The sequence below is a fragment of the Sphaeramia orbicularis genome, chromosome 24 (genome assembly GCF_902148855.1).
Source record: "Sphaeramia orbicularis chromosome 24, fSphaOr1.1, whole genome shotgun sequence".
NCBI classification, from domain to species: domain Eukaryota; kingdom Metazoa; phylum Chordata; class Actinopteri; order Kurtiformes; family Apogonidae; genus Sphaeramia; species Sphaeramia orbicularis.
The window spans coordinates 16058884-16073085 of NC_043979.1; the positions used below are offsets into that span (position 1 = coordinate 16058884).

Below are 14202 nucleotides of genomic sequence, written 5' to 3' on the forward strand. Positions count from 1 at the left end.
ACTGTTTGTGGTGTTTGTGTAAAATAATGAGCAATGTATTAGGCCAAATGCAATTCACATATTTTATTACAAAAAACCATTGTCCAATCTCAATAACAAAGAAATCATATGAGCACTGGAAAGGGGGAATGTTGTCTCCAGGGTGGTGTCATCCATTTTCATCTCACCTGAGGAGAGAAAAAGAGACTTCATAGGTGGCAGAATGTCATAGACTAGCAAACACCAATCTGTCTTTAACAATATACACATTTAAAGACAGTTAATAGACAGATGTCAATTCAGAGTTGTGTTAGAATAGAATTAGTCAACAGCAGCATGTTCTTAGTGTGCTATGAGGACCTCAATTTCTGTATTCTTCATTTAATTTAAGTATGACAGACAGAAGCTTAAAAACAACTGAGCCTGTAAACCATTTTAAATAACTTAAATTTTCTGTCAGTAATCACACTAGACTTAAACCAGTTGGACATTTTCCAAACTATCAGTATCTGCAAAACATGGCTCCAATAGTCACCACTGAAATTACAGTCTTTAAAAGTGTCTGTACAAATATCACTTAACATTAAATGGAGTTATTTTTAATTACTGGGGTGGCTGTTCAGTTCTCTAGACTCTAATACAGTCAAAGATTGTTAATTTCTGTCAGTGTCAAAATTTTTGGCACTCACCTCACCAGTCATGCTTCAGGATACATTTGGAGCCTCTACTCCTGCTTCTTGGGGTTATTGACAGCAACGTAGTGATATAAAACTACCAGCAGGAACAATGACACGCCAAGCATGTTGGCAAATATGGCCAGTTGCACGTCTGTCACCATTCTGGAAAGAAAAGACACAATATTGGAGGCATGTAAAAATAACTTGCACACTCCTTGCAGTTAAGTTCAGTATGCAGTGTATCACCGAGTTTCAGACCCATTATAAATCGTAAGGGGGAGTAAGTAACGATTGGTAAAATAACATGCTGTATTTAGGTTACAAACGTCCACAAAACCGGCCAGACATAAATAATTTCAGACCAAAACATTTAGTTAGATCAAGCTGCCCTGTAGTTAGCTTAGCCGTTAGCACACACAAAATTAACTTTTCCGGGGAAGCCACTGGACTTTTTTTTTTTTTTTTTTTTTTAACATAAACATTTTGTAAATTACTGAAGCGCGTTTAACATTATTCACTGGAGTGCTTGACGACATTCGCCAAATAAATGTGCCAAATGCTGGCAGGTTGTGCTGCTGTCAAGAAAAGATGCTAACACCCACCTAGCTTAGTGCAAACGACACATGCTAATCTACACAACACAGGGAGCACTACGCAAGAAGCTTAAACAAAAGTACAAAACTTGAATAAGTTACCTAATGTTACTTACATGGCTGCTTATATTTCGTTTCAATCTCACTTCGACTGATCCCTTAACTGCTGAGCATCAGACAAGCAAACCTGTCTGTCTGTCTCTGTCTGACTGACTGACTTCCGGCTGTAGCGGAAAGCCACGTCACATTTAGGGAAGCCGCAGGGCAGATGTCGATGATAAATTAAATATGATAATAACGTAAAACCTCACGTATTTGCAAATGTTCGCCTCTATTGTCTCAGAACATAAAGTTTTTATTTACTGCATTTTATTTCATGCTATATATTGCCTGTATTTAGGATCGTCATCCCGGTCAGAGGGGGCGCTAGTGAGCTTGGATCAGCTGGGTGGTTCACCAGGAGTGGCCCAAATGTTTCGACATCAGCTCAGTGAGCTCACCCGGCGTGAACGACAGCGGTTAAGCTAGATGGTACTTCGACTTGGCAGCTAACAGTGGGAGTTTGCGTCTCCAGAGGAAGATAGTCATCTGTTTCTGTCCTTTCAGAGTCGCTCTGCACCGTCATGGCTCTTTACGAATATGTCACTCAGGAGCAGCTTGCGGGCTTCGATAAATACAAGGTACGGTTAATAGATTGATGGAGCATGTTAGCAGCTAGCCTTTGAAATGAGTGTGTGTGTGTGTGCATAGCAGCTAGCTGTCACGATCTGCTGGGTGCTTCCCTGTCAGAAACAACTGTGGAAAGTCAGCCAAAATCACACCGGATGTACTTCAGTATTCTTTAAAAAATAAAAGCTTCAAAATGTTCTGTAAGGAAGCAAAGCAATAGCCTGGCTATGTGGTATGTCACTTATTGGATTCACCCACTAAAATAATGTTTATATCTATACATGTATTATTACAAGGTTTGTAAGAAGTACTCAATTGTTGTAATAGGTTCTCAGAAAGTGGTGTAGGTTTATATAGGTTGAAGCTTTAGAGAATAATATGAAATTGACAGCCGGAAGTGTCGTTATTATTGGCGCTACCTTGACATTAGCGCAAACGTGCTAATAGTTAGCCACCTCCGTTTCTTAAGTGTTTGGCAATAAAATAAGGGTTTTGTAAATATAATTTTTTTTTTTTTTTTTTTTTTTTTTTTTACATATTTCAGCTATTCCTCGTTTCCCACAATTTTTATATCAAAGAGCATCTACTTATTGTTGCTATTATTGGACCGTAAGATGAGAAAGAAAGCCAAGAAGCTGCTGTAATAGATAAGTAGAAGGATCCACTCAACCTGAGCTAGTCTGACAGTGAGAAACACCGACAGCAAACGGAGAACAACATGTGGATTCACTTTTCTAAGCAGTCCAGTCACCACACAAACCTCATAGTGTTCAGTTAACAGCCATAAAGAGGAACATCCGCCTGTTTATAGAGATACAAGGAGGCTCTTCTCATGTCTGTGACTAAGCCAGAAGTCTTACAAGATATTATATTGTGGTCAGGGGATCTGTTCACTTGGACACTGTACATGCATTGAATCCTTGAAGTTTTGAATTATCTTTGTTTTATTTTTTTATTAAACCCACTCAGTGTCTAGTGTCTTAAATGTGTTTTGACAGTAGTTTCTCATGTGCTGCATGTGATGGCTAAATATGTTTTTACACCCTCAAAATCATTATTCATTTTAATCTGAAGATGTTTCTTTGGTATTTTTATTATGTACCCTGACACACTCATTGAAAATCCACTCCTTTGTCTCTACCACGAAATTGCTCCTTTGAGCTGTTTGTCGAGTCATGAGAGGCAGTTTCCCAATAATTGCTCTTTAAGTGGCTCATTCTGTGCATTAACTACTGTGCCACAATCATCACTTGCAGAGGAAGTGAGGAAGACAAGTGGCAGTGATGGAGGACTGAGGTTCTATTTGGTACTGGGCTTGTATTTGTAAAAGGTGCACAGGCGTGCAAAGACATATGCATGCAAGCAAATAGCATGTGAGTGTCCCCAGATGGCCTCGCTCTGCTTTTCACACTATCATCAGTCTTCTTGCTTTTCATATTTCCCCACACACCGCAGAGCCACTTTGCTTGGTGTGAAAGTTCCTCACAACTCTATATGTGTAGTGATGATAAATTAGCTGTTTTGGTTGCGTTGTAGAAGATGATTTTGACATTACAGAACATAATCATAATCCATTGTGGATTTTGTTTGTAATTTTCAGTTTTTTATCATTTGTGATGATCAGTCTATAAAAATAAACTTGTAGTAACGAATTGGATCATTAGTAATGTGGGTGCAACAGAAGCTGCTGTACTTGTCAGAAAGACTGCTGAGTATAAGGATTAATTAGCATCCTGGTTGGCTATTATATCATTATTACGTTATATTTACAGCAAATGCACAGTGACATCAGGCACAGTTGGAAAGGGTAATCTGAACTGTTCAGAGCAGGTTCCATTTCTCTTTAAACAGGAGTCTTGTCCCACATTTTATTATTATCAACACCAGAGCAGGGTTCAATGTTAATGTTTCCCCCCAGAATTGTTTTATTTATCAGCATTTATCAAATAAGGAGGACTAAAGTTGATTGTCAGTCTTAATATGCATGTGCAACTCAACAGAGATGAGAAGGTATTACAATAACTCATTCTTCACCTATTTCAATTATCAGCTCTGGAAAAAAATTCTGTATTCAGTTCCTTTTAACCACTTGCCTAATCGGGCGAGTGAGTTCCTAGATTTACCTAACGTGGTATTCCACTCACCCTTAGGCATGGAGCAAGTCTCATTGTTGAGTTCTGCTTAGAAAGTGTGTCAGACTGTTGTATAAAACTGTCTGGGATAAGTTACACCCAAGCTTGGAGTATTCACATGATGAATGATGCCATACATATCTGTTAAATGAGCTTCGTGTGAAGTGATATTGTGTTTCTTTTATGATAAACTCACTCCTGAAAAAAGGAAACCACAGCAGATTGACTGTTTGTGTATGATAATCACATCCTGACTGATTAAGATGTGTGTCTGTCTTTACAGTACAGTGCAGTGGACTCAAATCCCCTGTCTGTCTACATCATGCACCCGTTCTGGAACTTTGTGGTGAAGGTGAGAAAGACCTGTTCAGCTCTTCCTGTATATCCAGACGAGACCTGTGTGTTTGTGTGTGTGTGTGTGTGTGTTTACAGTTTACATCATTGATGAGGCTTCCCCGCTGCCTGTTGTAATACAACAAACAGACAGACACCACCCAGTAATTCTCTGTCTCTGTGTCAGGACTTATCAGAATCATCACCTCATATTGTCTACACTTGAGATATACCAAGTTCTTAATGCACTACCTGATAATATGCACAGACTGTTCAATTTTTCATGCAGGTTTCTTATAAACACAGTCTGTGAAGGGACAGACTAGGACTGCAGCAGATTACCTTGCTGTGAAAATTGTTCGCTATCATACAGTGTACATTTAGTCATCTGCAGTGTTGGAAAAAATGCACTAAACTCTCCTTTCTTCCTTTACTGCCCATTATACCTTGCATTATATTCACACTTAATGATTTCTTTTCTTCAACTGGGCAATGCAACATTCTTATTTAGTCTATTTAACCCTTTTAACCCTGCCATTGTAACAGGCCACCTAGGTGTTTTCATGCTTTCTTCGCAATAAAAGTGTCAGAAGTGTCTTTTTTTCCCAATTCTTTTGCATCTTTGTTTTCAGGAAGAACTTAGCTTTCAATATCTGGCCATTAATTATCATTATTATAAATAACAAATGCTTACAGTGTGGTTCAGTAAAAATGAAAAAAACAGACTTGAGGTTTTTAGCATATTTAATATCAGAAACAACTGTAATTGTCCATAACGAACCTTTTTGAGATTGCAGAAACAAACTTTCAACTATTTTACTTCTGCTCAAACATGCTTTTTGGTCTTGAACATTCAGTATCCATATTATGGCTTCATATTTGTTGTTATTTCCAGGCGTTTTTTAGCCTGTATGGAAGTCTCTGAAACAGTTTCTTTCTACTTATAATAGAGTCCCACACTGGTGCCATAAAGTGTTATATATTGTCGGAAAGCTCAGGATCTCAGCTTTCCGATGCCATTTGAATTTTGCGGATAGCGCAAAGGGTGGAGTTACAGTAATTTGAATGCTGTAAAGTACAAAAAGCAGTGCTGGAGAGATTGCTGTTGTTAAAGGGTTAATGCATAGAAATTTTTACAAAAGTAGTTCAAAGTGCTTCTTAAAATATAAAGTAAATGCTTCTGTTTCATTGTCTTTTAAAATAATTTGAAAAAGAAAATCTAATGCTGGTGCAGCCTCATCACAGACACATGTATTTGCATATTTGTATATAGTATGTTAAAATTTGTTATATATTTTACAAAATTCACCTCTGTCCCTTTGAACAGAGGTAATGACACAGTGAGACTGTGACTTCATTCATGTCATTAGTATCATAAGAACACTGTACTTCAGGGGGAAGGTTTGTTTAAAGTCAGTTATTAATAGTTCTCTTTTGTTTCCACAGTTTTTACCCACATGGTTGGCCCCAAACCTCATTACGTTTACAGGCTTTATGTTTCTTGTGTTGAACTTTGTTATGCTGGCTTTCTACGACTTTGACTTTGACGCCTCTGGTAAGTACACTGAACTAGCCGTTTGCTTTTTACCTCGGCTGTGTTATTTTTCTGGGAGGGAGTGCATGTTAGCCCACAACCTGCTTTACGCTCAGTGACCTGATCACGTGTTAACATTTACAACAACATTTAGAGAATGTTGTAGAGTCAAAGTCCATCACCTACTACAACGTCACTGTTCAGGTTAACGCAGGGTAATCACTAACCCATTACGTCTTATGAAAATGCACATGAACGTTTACTCAAGTTCATAAAATTTTCACACTCTTCAGTACAGACAAGAGTTTTCTCTTCAGTTTTAGATCATTCATGTCTTTCTTTGCCTTGTGTTGTATAACGTTTCAAAATTTATTTATATTTCAGCTGCAGGACATGTCCATGTGCCCAGCTGGGTCTGGGTTGCTGCAGGAATTTTCAACTTCTTGGCCTACACACTTGGTGAGTTCTGACCCCTCCACACCATCTGCATTGCTTTGTATTTTTTTTTTCTTCTTTAGAGCCTAAAGGAGGATTTCCTTTGTACAGTTACACAAAAAATGTAAGCATATTGCTGATATTAAAGCTGTGTTTGTTATAAACCAGTGAAACTCACATTTAGCTGTGGATACCAGGATCTATTTAACTTGGTTTAGATGAGTTTTTCTTAGCAGGTAAAATACTATGTGTTGAAGTGAGACTACAATGTTAAATAAGGTGGTCAAATTCCCCACTTCCTTTTTTGTGTAAAGACATTCTTTCTCTATGTCTTTGTCTGCAAATGTACCTTGTAAACTAGACCAAAGTAGTTTTAAAATCTAACTGACCATTTGGTGAACCCTGATACTAAAGCAAATTTCCACATGGCGCTTCCTCATGAGGATGTTTTCACAGAATACTTCCATGTGTGGATCACATGAATATAGTACAGATCAGTTGCTGTGAAAGTAAATTCAGTGGTGGGAAGAAGGAATGCAGATTTTTTTCAGCAAGTTATGTGAGAGTGGGCAGAGAGCTTTGGCCGAGTAAAAATGTGGTAAATGGAAAAAAAACATCCACAGCATCATATATGTTTATATAGACTTGTATAAATGTTCATATAAACTTGTGTCAGATGTAATGATGCGTGTCGTTCTTTGTTTTGTTTAGACGGTGTTGATGGGAAACAGGCACGTCGCACCAACTCATCCACACCACTAGGGGAACTTTTTGACCATGGCTTGGACAGCTGGGCGTGCGTGTTCTTTGTGGCCACCGTTTACTCCATATTCGGCCGCGGGGAGAGCGGCGTGGGCGTGGCCACGCTCTATTACATCCTGTGGGTGGTGCTCTTCTCTTTCATTCTCTCCCATTGGGAAAAATACAACACTGGCATCTTGTTTCTGCCATGGGGATACGACATCAGCCAAGTGGTGAGCACACAAACACAGACAAAAGTACAAATATGACAACCAATAGCGTGCTAACCTTGGTAGTTCTGACTTTTTTACCTTATGTTTCAGACTATCTCTCTAGTTTACTTGGTCACTGCTGTGGTCGGCGTAGAAACATGGTACCAGCCGGTCCTGTGGAGCTTCCTCTACAGAGACCTCTTTACCTTTATGATTGTCGGTGAGCAAACATCAGCGTGCCATAAAATAACGAATTTAGTCCTTTTGCAGCGGCAACCCTAACAGTTTGTCTTTTCTCATTTTCAGCCTGTTCCTTCACTGTGACCTTACCCATGAGCCTCTACAATGTCCTTAAGTAAGTCAAGTCTTGACTTGTATTATATATTCTTTTTTTTTTTTTATAATATACTCTAGTACTATTATTTGTCCCTTTAACACTAATATTCTGCCATTTATCAAAGCGTAGTAATTATGCTTGCGTGATACGGTATAACAGGGTTCCCTCTGGGTCTTAAAAAGTCCTAAAAGTCTTGAATTTACAAATCTGCATTTAATACTTTAAAGTCTTTAAAATGTATTACATTTGATATGGTAGGTCTTAAGTTATGTTGCCATAAACTGGTTCACTGTGTTGTGTTTAAATGTGTCTGGGAAATGTCCACGCTGCTAAGAAACTAACATTAGTCTCTTCAGTTCCACCCGTTCCAACCCAACAATTTAGATTGAAAATAGGAAGCAATTATCGTCAACTTTGCAGCCCCCAGTGAGAAATGATCATAGACCATTCAGTTCTGTGTACAGTATGTATGTAATATTCAATCTCTGCTAATGTAATTAAATATGTTTCCCTAAATTCTAGGAGTCATGAATTTTTGCCAGAATGGCCATGAAATGGGCATTAAATTCTGTTCTAAGTAACTTTAATAAGGTCTTTAAAGTCTTAAATTTGACTTGTAGAAGCCTGTAGGAACCCTGTATAAGGAAAATTTCTGGTCTGCTGTAACGTTGTTGTCATGACATTACATACAGATAAATGTAATTTTAGCTTATTTCTAAAAATGACACAGACTGCCTCAGACATTCCTCAATTGCAGTGGTGTCAAACTCAGATCCTCAAGGGCCGGTATCCTGGATGTTTTAGATGTTTCCCTCTTCCAACACACCTGATTCAAATGATAAGCCTATCATCCAACTCTGCAGAAGGCTGATAACAACCGTCAGGTGTGCTGGAAGAGGGAAACATCTAAAACATGCAGGATACCGGCCCTCGAGGACCGGAATTTGACACCTGTGCTCTATTGCATGACTTGTTGAACAGCACGGTCTAATAATCACATTGCTTTCAAGCAGTTTGTTTATGTGTGTTTGTATATTTTCATGTTGCGCATAAGCAGTATATTTATTTTCTTTAGCCATATTAAGAACTTGGTCGAAATACCGTCTTAATAATTGCAAAAGCTGGAATATTTTGTGCAGGTAAACATAGTCAGTGTTTCCCTTTTGTTGTTTCTGCAGAGCTTACCGCAGTAACACTCTAAAGCACAGCAGCCTGTACGAGGCCTTCCTGCCCTTTCTTTCTCCCTTCATCCTCTTTGTCCTCTCCACCATCTGGGTGGTTTACTCTCCATCCAACATCCTCGAGCTACAGCCCAGGATCTACTACCTCATGGTGGGGACGGCCTTCGCTAACGTTACAGTAAGTCTTCAGATTTCTTAAATACCCACCATCTCTCATTCTCTGTATTTCTGTGCTTTAGACCAGCGTGTTGAACATGTGTTTCTGTGTTTGTTCGACAGTGTAAGCTGATTGTGTGTCAGATGAGTAACACACGGTGCCAGGCGCTGAGCTGGCTGTTGCTGCCCATGACAGTGGTGGTGTTGTCAGCTGTAACTGGGGTGGTCGCCAATGAGACGCTACTGCTGTACCTGTGGACAGCTGCTGTCATACTGGCACACATACACTACGGAGTATCAGTGGTGAGAGCACATGCATGGATGAACATCTGTTTGGATTTCCTGGGCACACTAAGCCAAAAGAGCATAAAAAGCATAGACTGTATGTGAGAAGAGTATGGAGCCGCTGTGGTATCAGTCATTGCAGCCAGATGAAGATTCCATCTTTGCTTTTTGAAGTCTGATGTTACTATATTCAGATAGAGGGGCTGAGCTGCCCTAGCACAAAAAACATGTGATGGTCTTAGTAGTGTCATTTATTAACTACTACTACAATAATCAATCAGTCAAACTGTATTTATAAAGCACCAAATCAGAACAAAACTCATTTCACGACACTTTACATTTAGAGCTGGTCAAGATGTCAAATATGTTTTATTCAAGAAACAGAAGCTTAATGAGGTAAGCGAGGATAGACCATCATAACATATATTTGGACCCTTTAGTAAGTGTAGTGGTGGTTCTTCTTGTACAGATTTCAGAGCTTTAGTAGCTACTGTGTGGGTGCTGATTAACAGTTGTGTTTGACAGCTTGTTTGTTGAGGCGGAGTCTCTTCATTGAAGAGTATTGTTCCCCTGACAGCTCTGTTGTAGCTGTGGTTAGGAAACTGTGATAAAAAGACTGTCAAAGAATGCAGTTACACAACTGTTTGCCTTTTGTATAGGTTAACCACATTAGCTAAGGTTGGCACTAATTCAATTTTACAGTATATGCACATGTATATATATCAGGTAGCGTATAAATAAGTGTTTTTATACAATACAATCAGGTGAAATTACTATTATCAAACACAAATACATAATTTAGCAAGTAGTTGAGAATATTTGCCATTAGTTTAACCATAGATTGTCACCTTGTCATGGTGGACTTGATGATACCAAGACCTTTGCCAGCAAGGACTTTCTACGACTCCTTAACAGGTCTAAGTAGGCAAGATTGGTTAAAGGTGAAAGGTCAGCCAAAGAGCAGCCTGGGATCCTCCAGGTAGGGGGTTAATCATGAGGAATCTTCTCATCCTGTAAAACTTCTTGATTATGGAAACTAAAGACATGTTATTCTTCAACCAGGGAAGGAGAGATTATGTTTGAACTAGCATTTGTTAGTTAACAGTGTGGACAGTGTTTTCACTAAGTTGGCATCAGCTTACAATTTTACTTCCGCTCTGCCCCTGCTCTATTGTCTAGTCCCAACGTGGTCAGTTTTGGCTCCAATAAAACAGAATGCAATACTCTAGGTGTCAACACAGTTGGCATCTTTGAGAGCACACAGTGTCAACTTCTTTTACAAGGTTGCATACTTCAGAATCAAAGACAACATGTCTTGTTGTATTGTTCACATGTTGTGGTTTTCTTTTCTAGGTGCAACAGCTCAGCGACCACTTCAGCATCTTTGCTTTCTCTCTCAAGAAGCCCAGTAGTGACTGACAGGAGGAGGAACGAATCGGCTTGAAAGGAGCGGAGGTCTAAGCTCCTCCCCTCCGAGGTTTACCGACACTTCACTCTCATCACCACGGAAACCGCATCCCCTCCCCTCCCCTCCATCCATAAGGACACTGCAAGTGGAATGGATTGTGGCCCTCTTCTCCACTATCCCCAATACAAACACACACACACACACTCACACACAGACACTTTGCTAAACAAATATACCAAACCTGGCCATGGGGTGGGCCCAGGGGCTCTGGCTTCCGCCACTGGTGATTGGCAAACTTGGTTTAGCCAATGAGGTGCAGTTGTTTCCTACGGAAATGTGCTTCAGTCGTGAGGACAGGAGCCCAGACAAGCCATGAAAACACACATAGACATACACAGATGTTAGTACATCAGTCTGCTTTCATGCAGATACTCTGTATCTCATGGCAGGTATTACAAATACTCACAGATACCCTCAGATGCACTCACATAGTATTGAATGTATTATATGCCTTGGGGAAATGCCATTTCAGTTTAATTATATTAACAGGAATGCCTCAAGTAGTGTTCTCTAAAGCCTGACCAAACCTCTGACCTCTGGCCACATGTGACTCACACATCCAGAGTTTAAAGGTTCAGTCACATTTTTATCATAGGATGATTTGCATTTGGAATCACCATGATATATGTTAATAGTTCTATGTCTTTATTGTATGTGTTGAGGGGTTTGTGGCATTTTATTTTCAAACTGAAATGAATCTTAAAAATGATTACTCCTGTAAAATGTTCCGTACATTTCCTTCTAATTAACTTCAGAATCTGCTCTGTGGGAACAGTTGTCCTGTGTACACAGAGCTGGATATCAACTAACCAGGGCAATTGACCAGGGTGACCTCTGACCTTTTGAATTCTACTAATCTACCACTTTGACCTCTGTCTGAGCACTGGCCTCGCGGCTTCCCTACCTTCTGAGGTGTCGTGTCTTCATGCTGATTCGTTCGTTTTAAGTTTTTGGTTTTTATTTTGTGTGTGGGTTTTTTTTTTTGTTTTTTTTTTATAAACATATTTGCTATCATTTCAGCTGTTCTCTGTTACCAGGATGAGGCTGTGTGGTTTACTTGCAGTGCGCTTGAATGAAGAGTGCGTCCAAAAGCCTTACAAAGGAGCGGACTCACTCTGAGGGAACAAGCTGTCACACAGGACACCGCAAACGCCATGACAGCACCTGGCCTTACTCTCTCCTGCCCACACAGATATAGTTATTACACCTTTTATATTGTCTGTCTGATAAGTCGCGTCTAATTGCTTTTTGTTGTTCAGTCTGTTAAACACTTCATTCATACTTTGTTTCCACGACAAAGGTGGACAGACTAGAGGCTGCAGACTGTACTCAGCAGGTTTTCACTGCAGGGCTTAATAAAACAAAACACTTCTCAATGTCGTTTTCATATCTTAAGAGAAGGTCGTATGTGTAACCTGGCTATTGTAAGAACCAACACAGTTCTGTTTTTCACCGATGTTTATAAAATCCCAGTTCACAACCCCACCAGAAACGAATGCATCCTTCACAGTTATCTGCCAGAAACAGGGTTTGCAGGTCAGCTGAAAACCACTGCTCCCATCTCATCTGGGTCAGTGTTTACGAAGGAAGATGTCGAAATGAACTGAAACCCTGTACTTGCCTTGCGAATGTCAAGTTAAGTTGGGAGTTAATATTCAACCTTAAATTTGAATGTCCAGTTGTAACATCACCCAATCACACTTTTCTACAAGTAAATATGTTCATATATTAGAACTGATAGATAGGGAACTCGCAAGGGATAAAGATGTAAAGACATTTTTCGTTCATTTAGCGGAGTTTTGCATATGCCGTTCTTACCAAGGCTGTGCACTCACTCATATGTTCATATAAGACAAGCTAGTAGCATCTCTGCGATTCTGTTAGCACTGGGAGCAACAACGTAAGACTCAACTTTACTGCCATAACGCTCAGCAAACAAGTCTTTCTTATTACTATAATTTCCGTTTTTTTTGTTTTTGGAGTGTGCAGTTCTAAGCACATTACATAAGATGAACTTTGAAGCCCCACATATGTGACTTTGGAGACCATAGATTGTAGTGATATGACTGAGACTAAGATTTCACCACCGAAACAGTAGACAGTTTTTTTTTCTGGTGGGTCCATGCACTGTTGGGTTATCTACATTTTCCATTGTATATGTGTCTGTTGATGTATGGGTGTATACTCTGTATGTGTGGATATCTGTGTATATACATATATTATTTCAACATGTAATTTTATTTTTTAAGCTATACTGTAAATGTTGCCTGGTTGGCAGACTTGTCCAAACATGGGACACTGGAACTGGTACACCAGGGGAAGACTAATCAGCATATACTTAGGGTCATCATCACCAAAGTTACAAAGCTGCCTAGATGTAGTCCTGACGACACACTGTTTAGAATATTAGTTCAAATTTCTAATCTTTTCTGCTCTACTGGCTGATTAACCCCCAGGTTGTTTCTCTATTTAAGTCTGGAGATGGGACCAGCTCTTGGTGTAAAGACCTTCATGCTGGTCTGCAAACACTACACGCACATGCAACAAGGGATTTCGTGTCATGTCAAGATGGGGAAAAGAAAACATTTGTCAGCTGATTGAAGTAAAACGTGCCAACAAACAAAACAAAAAACAAGGCAGGAATACGAGAACAAAACTTGGAACAAGCTAAATTCTCCCATTCAGCTGGCAAACGACTCCAGTCATTTCATTAAATTAACTTTATAAATCTTCCCTGTTCATTTTCTAGGCTTTATTTTGTAGTGTGTGTGCTCCCTGGGTTTTGACTTTAGAGCTAAAAACAGTCTTAATGATCTCCTCCCTTCCCTGGATCAATGAACTAAAAGTGTTCAATCTGTGTCTAAATTGTTGTATAATGCAGCCCTGGCACACATTCCAGGGCTTTGGAGTGGCTACTTGTGATGTTGTATTTAACCAGTGAAAGAAAGGACTGTACAGAAACAAATAAAAGTGAATTTTCTTTAATCACTTTGCTTTTTTTTGCTTTAAAAAAAAAAAGTAATGCTCTGTTGTGAACAACAGAGGGCAGCTTTGGGCTTTATATGTTGCTTTGACTGATAGAACAGCCACTGAAGAAATTAGTAAGGTGGATTCACACTTGTCCAGATGTTTATGGTAAAAAAAAAAAAAGGTTTAATACTGTAAATTAGGGGTGTCAAACTCATTTTTTTCCAGGGGCCACATTCAGCCCAATTTAATCTGAAGTGGGCCGGAAAATAATAATAACATGATAGCCAATAAATAATGACAACTCCAAATTGTTTTAGTGCGAAAAATAACATTCAATAATGCCAGTATTGACATTTAAAAACTATCCAAACAAAAAGGATGTGAATAACCTGAAAAAAATGGAATTTGTTAAGAAATATAAGTACAATTTTATCAATATTCTGCCTCGATTTATCATTTATACATATGCATTACAGATCAGATCTACAAAGGCACTAAAC

At 39.2% G+C, this 14202-nt stretch overlaps 2 protein-coding genes across 3 annotated transcripts; one reads left to right on the forward strand and one right to left on the reverse strand.

Annotated features, from left to right (window-relative positions):
- Positions 1-48: 48 nt before the first annotated feature.
- ost4 (oligosaccharyltransferase complex subunit 4 (non-catalytic)) lies at positions 49-818 on the reverse strand. 2 transcript variants are annotated; one of them, XM_030127916.1, is made up of 2 exons: positions 674-818; positions 49-167 (listed from the first exon to the last, which is right to left on the reverse strand). In XM_030127916.1, the coding sequence occupies exon 1, from the start codon at positions 815-817 to the stop codon at positions 704-706; it is 114 nt and encodes a 37-aa protein (XP_029983776.1). In that variant the 5' UTR covers position 818; the 3' UTR covers positions 49-167; positions 674-703. The 2 variants fall into 2 exon arrangements, with proteins under 2 accessions (XP_029983776.1, XP_029983774.1); XM_030127914.1 differs by having other exon boundaries at positions 669-818.
- A 673-nt stretch (positions 819-1491) lies between these two features.
- Positions 1492-13717, forward strand: selenoi (selenoprotein I). The gene is made up of 10 exons (XM_030127913.1): positions 1492-1929; positions 4334-4402; positions 5830-5938; positions 6302-6376; positions 7064-7326; positions 7417-7525; positions 7612-7660; positions 8821-9001; positions 9103-9282; positions 10618-13717. The coding sequence occupies exons 1-10, from the start codon at positions 1873-1875 to the stop codon at positions 10723-10725; spliced, it is 1200 nt and encodes a 399-aa protein (XP_029983773.1). The 5' UTR covers positions 1492-1872; the 3' UTR covers positions 10726-13717.
- Positions 13718-14202: the final 485 nt, after the last annotated feature.

What these genes read in the sequence shown, in the direction of transcription:
- ost4 (XM_030127916.1), bottom strand. Translation starts at nt 817, where the DNA reads ATGGTGACAGACGTGCAACTGGCCATATTTGCCAACATGCTTGGCGTG.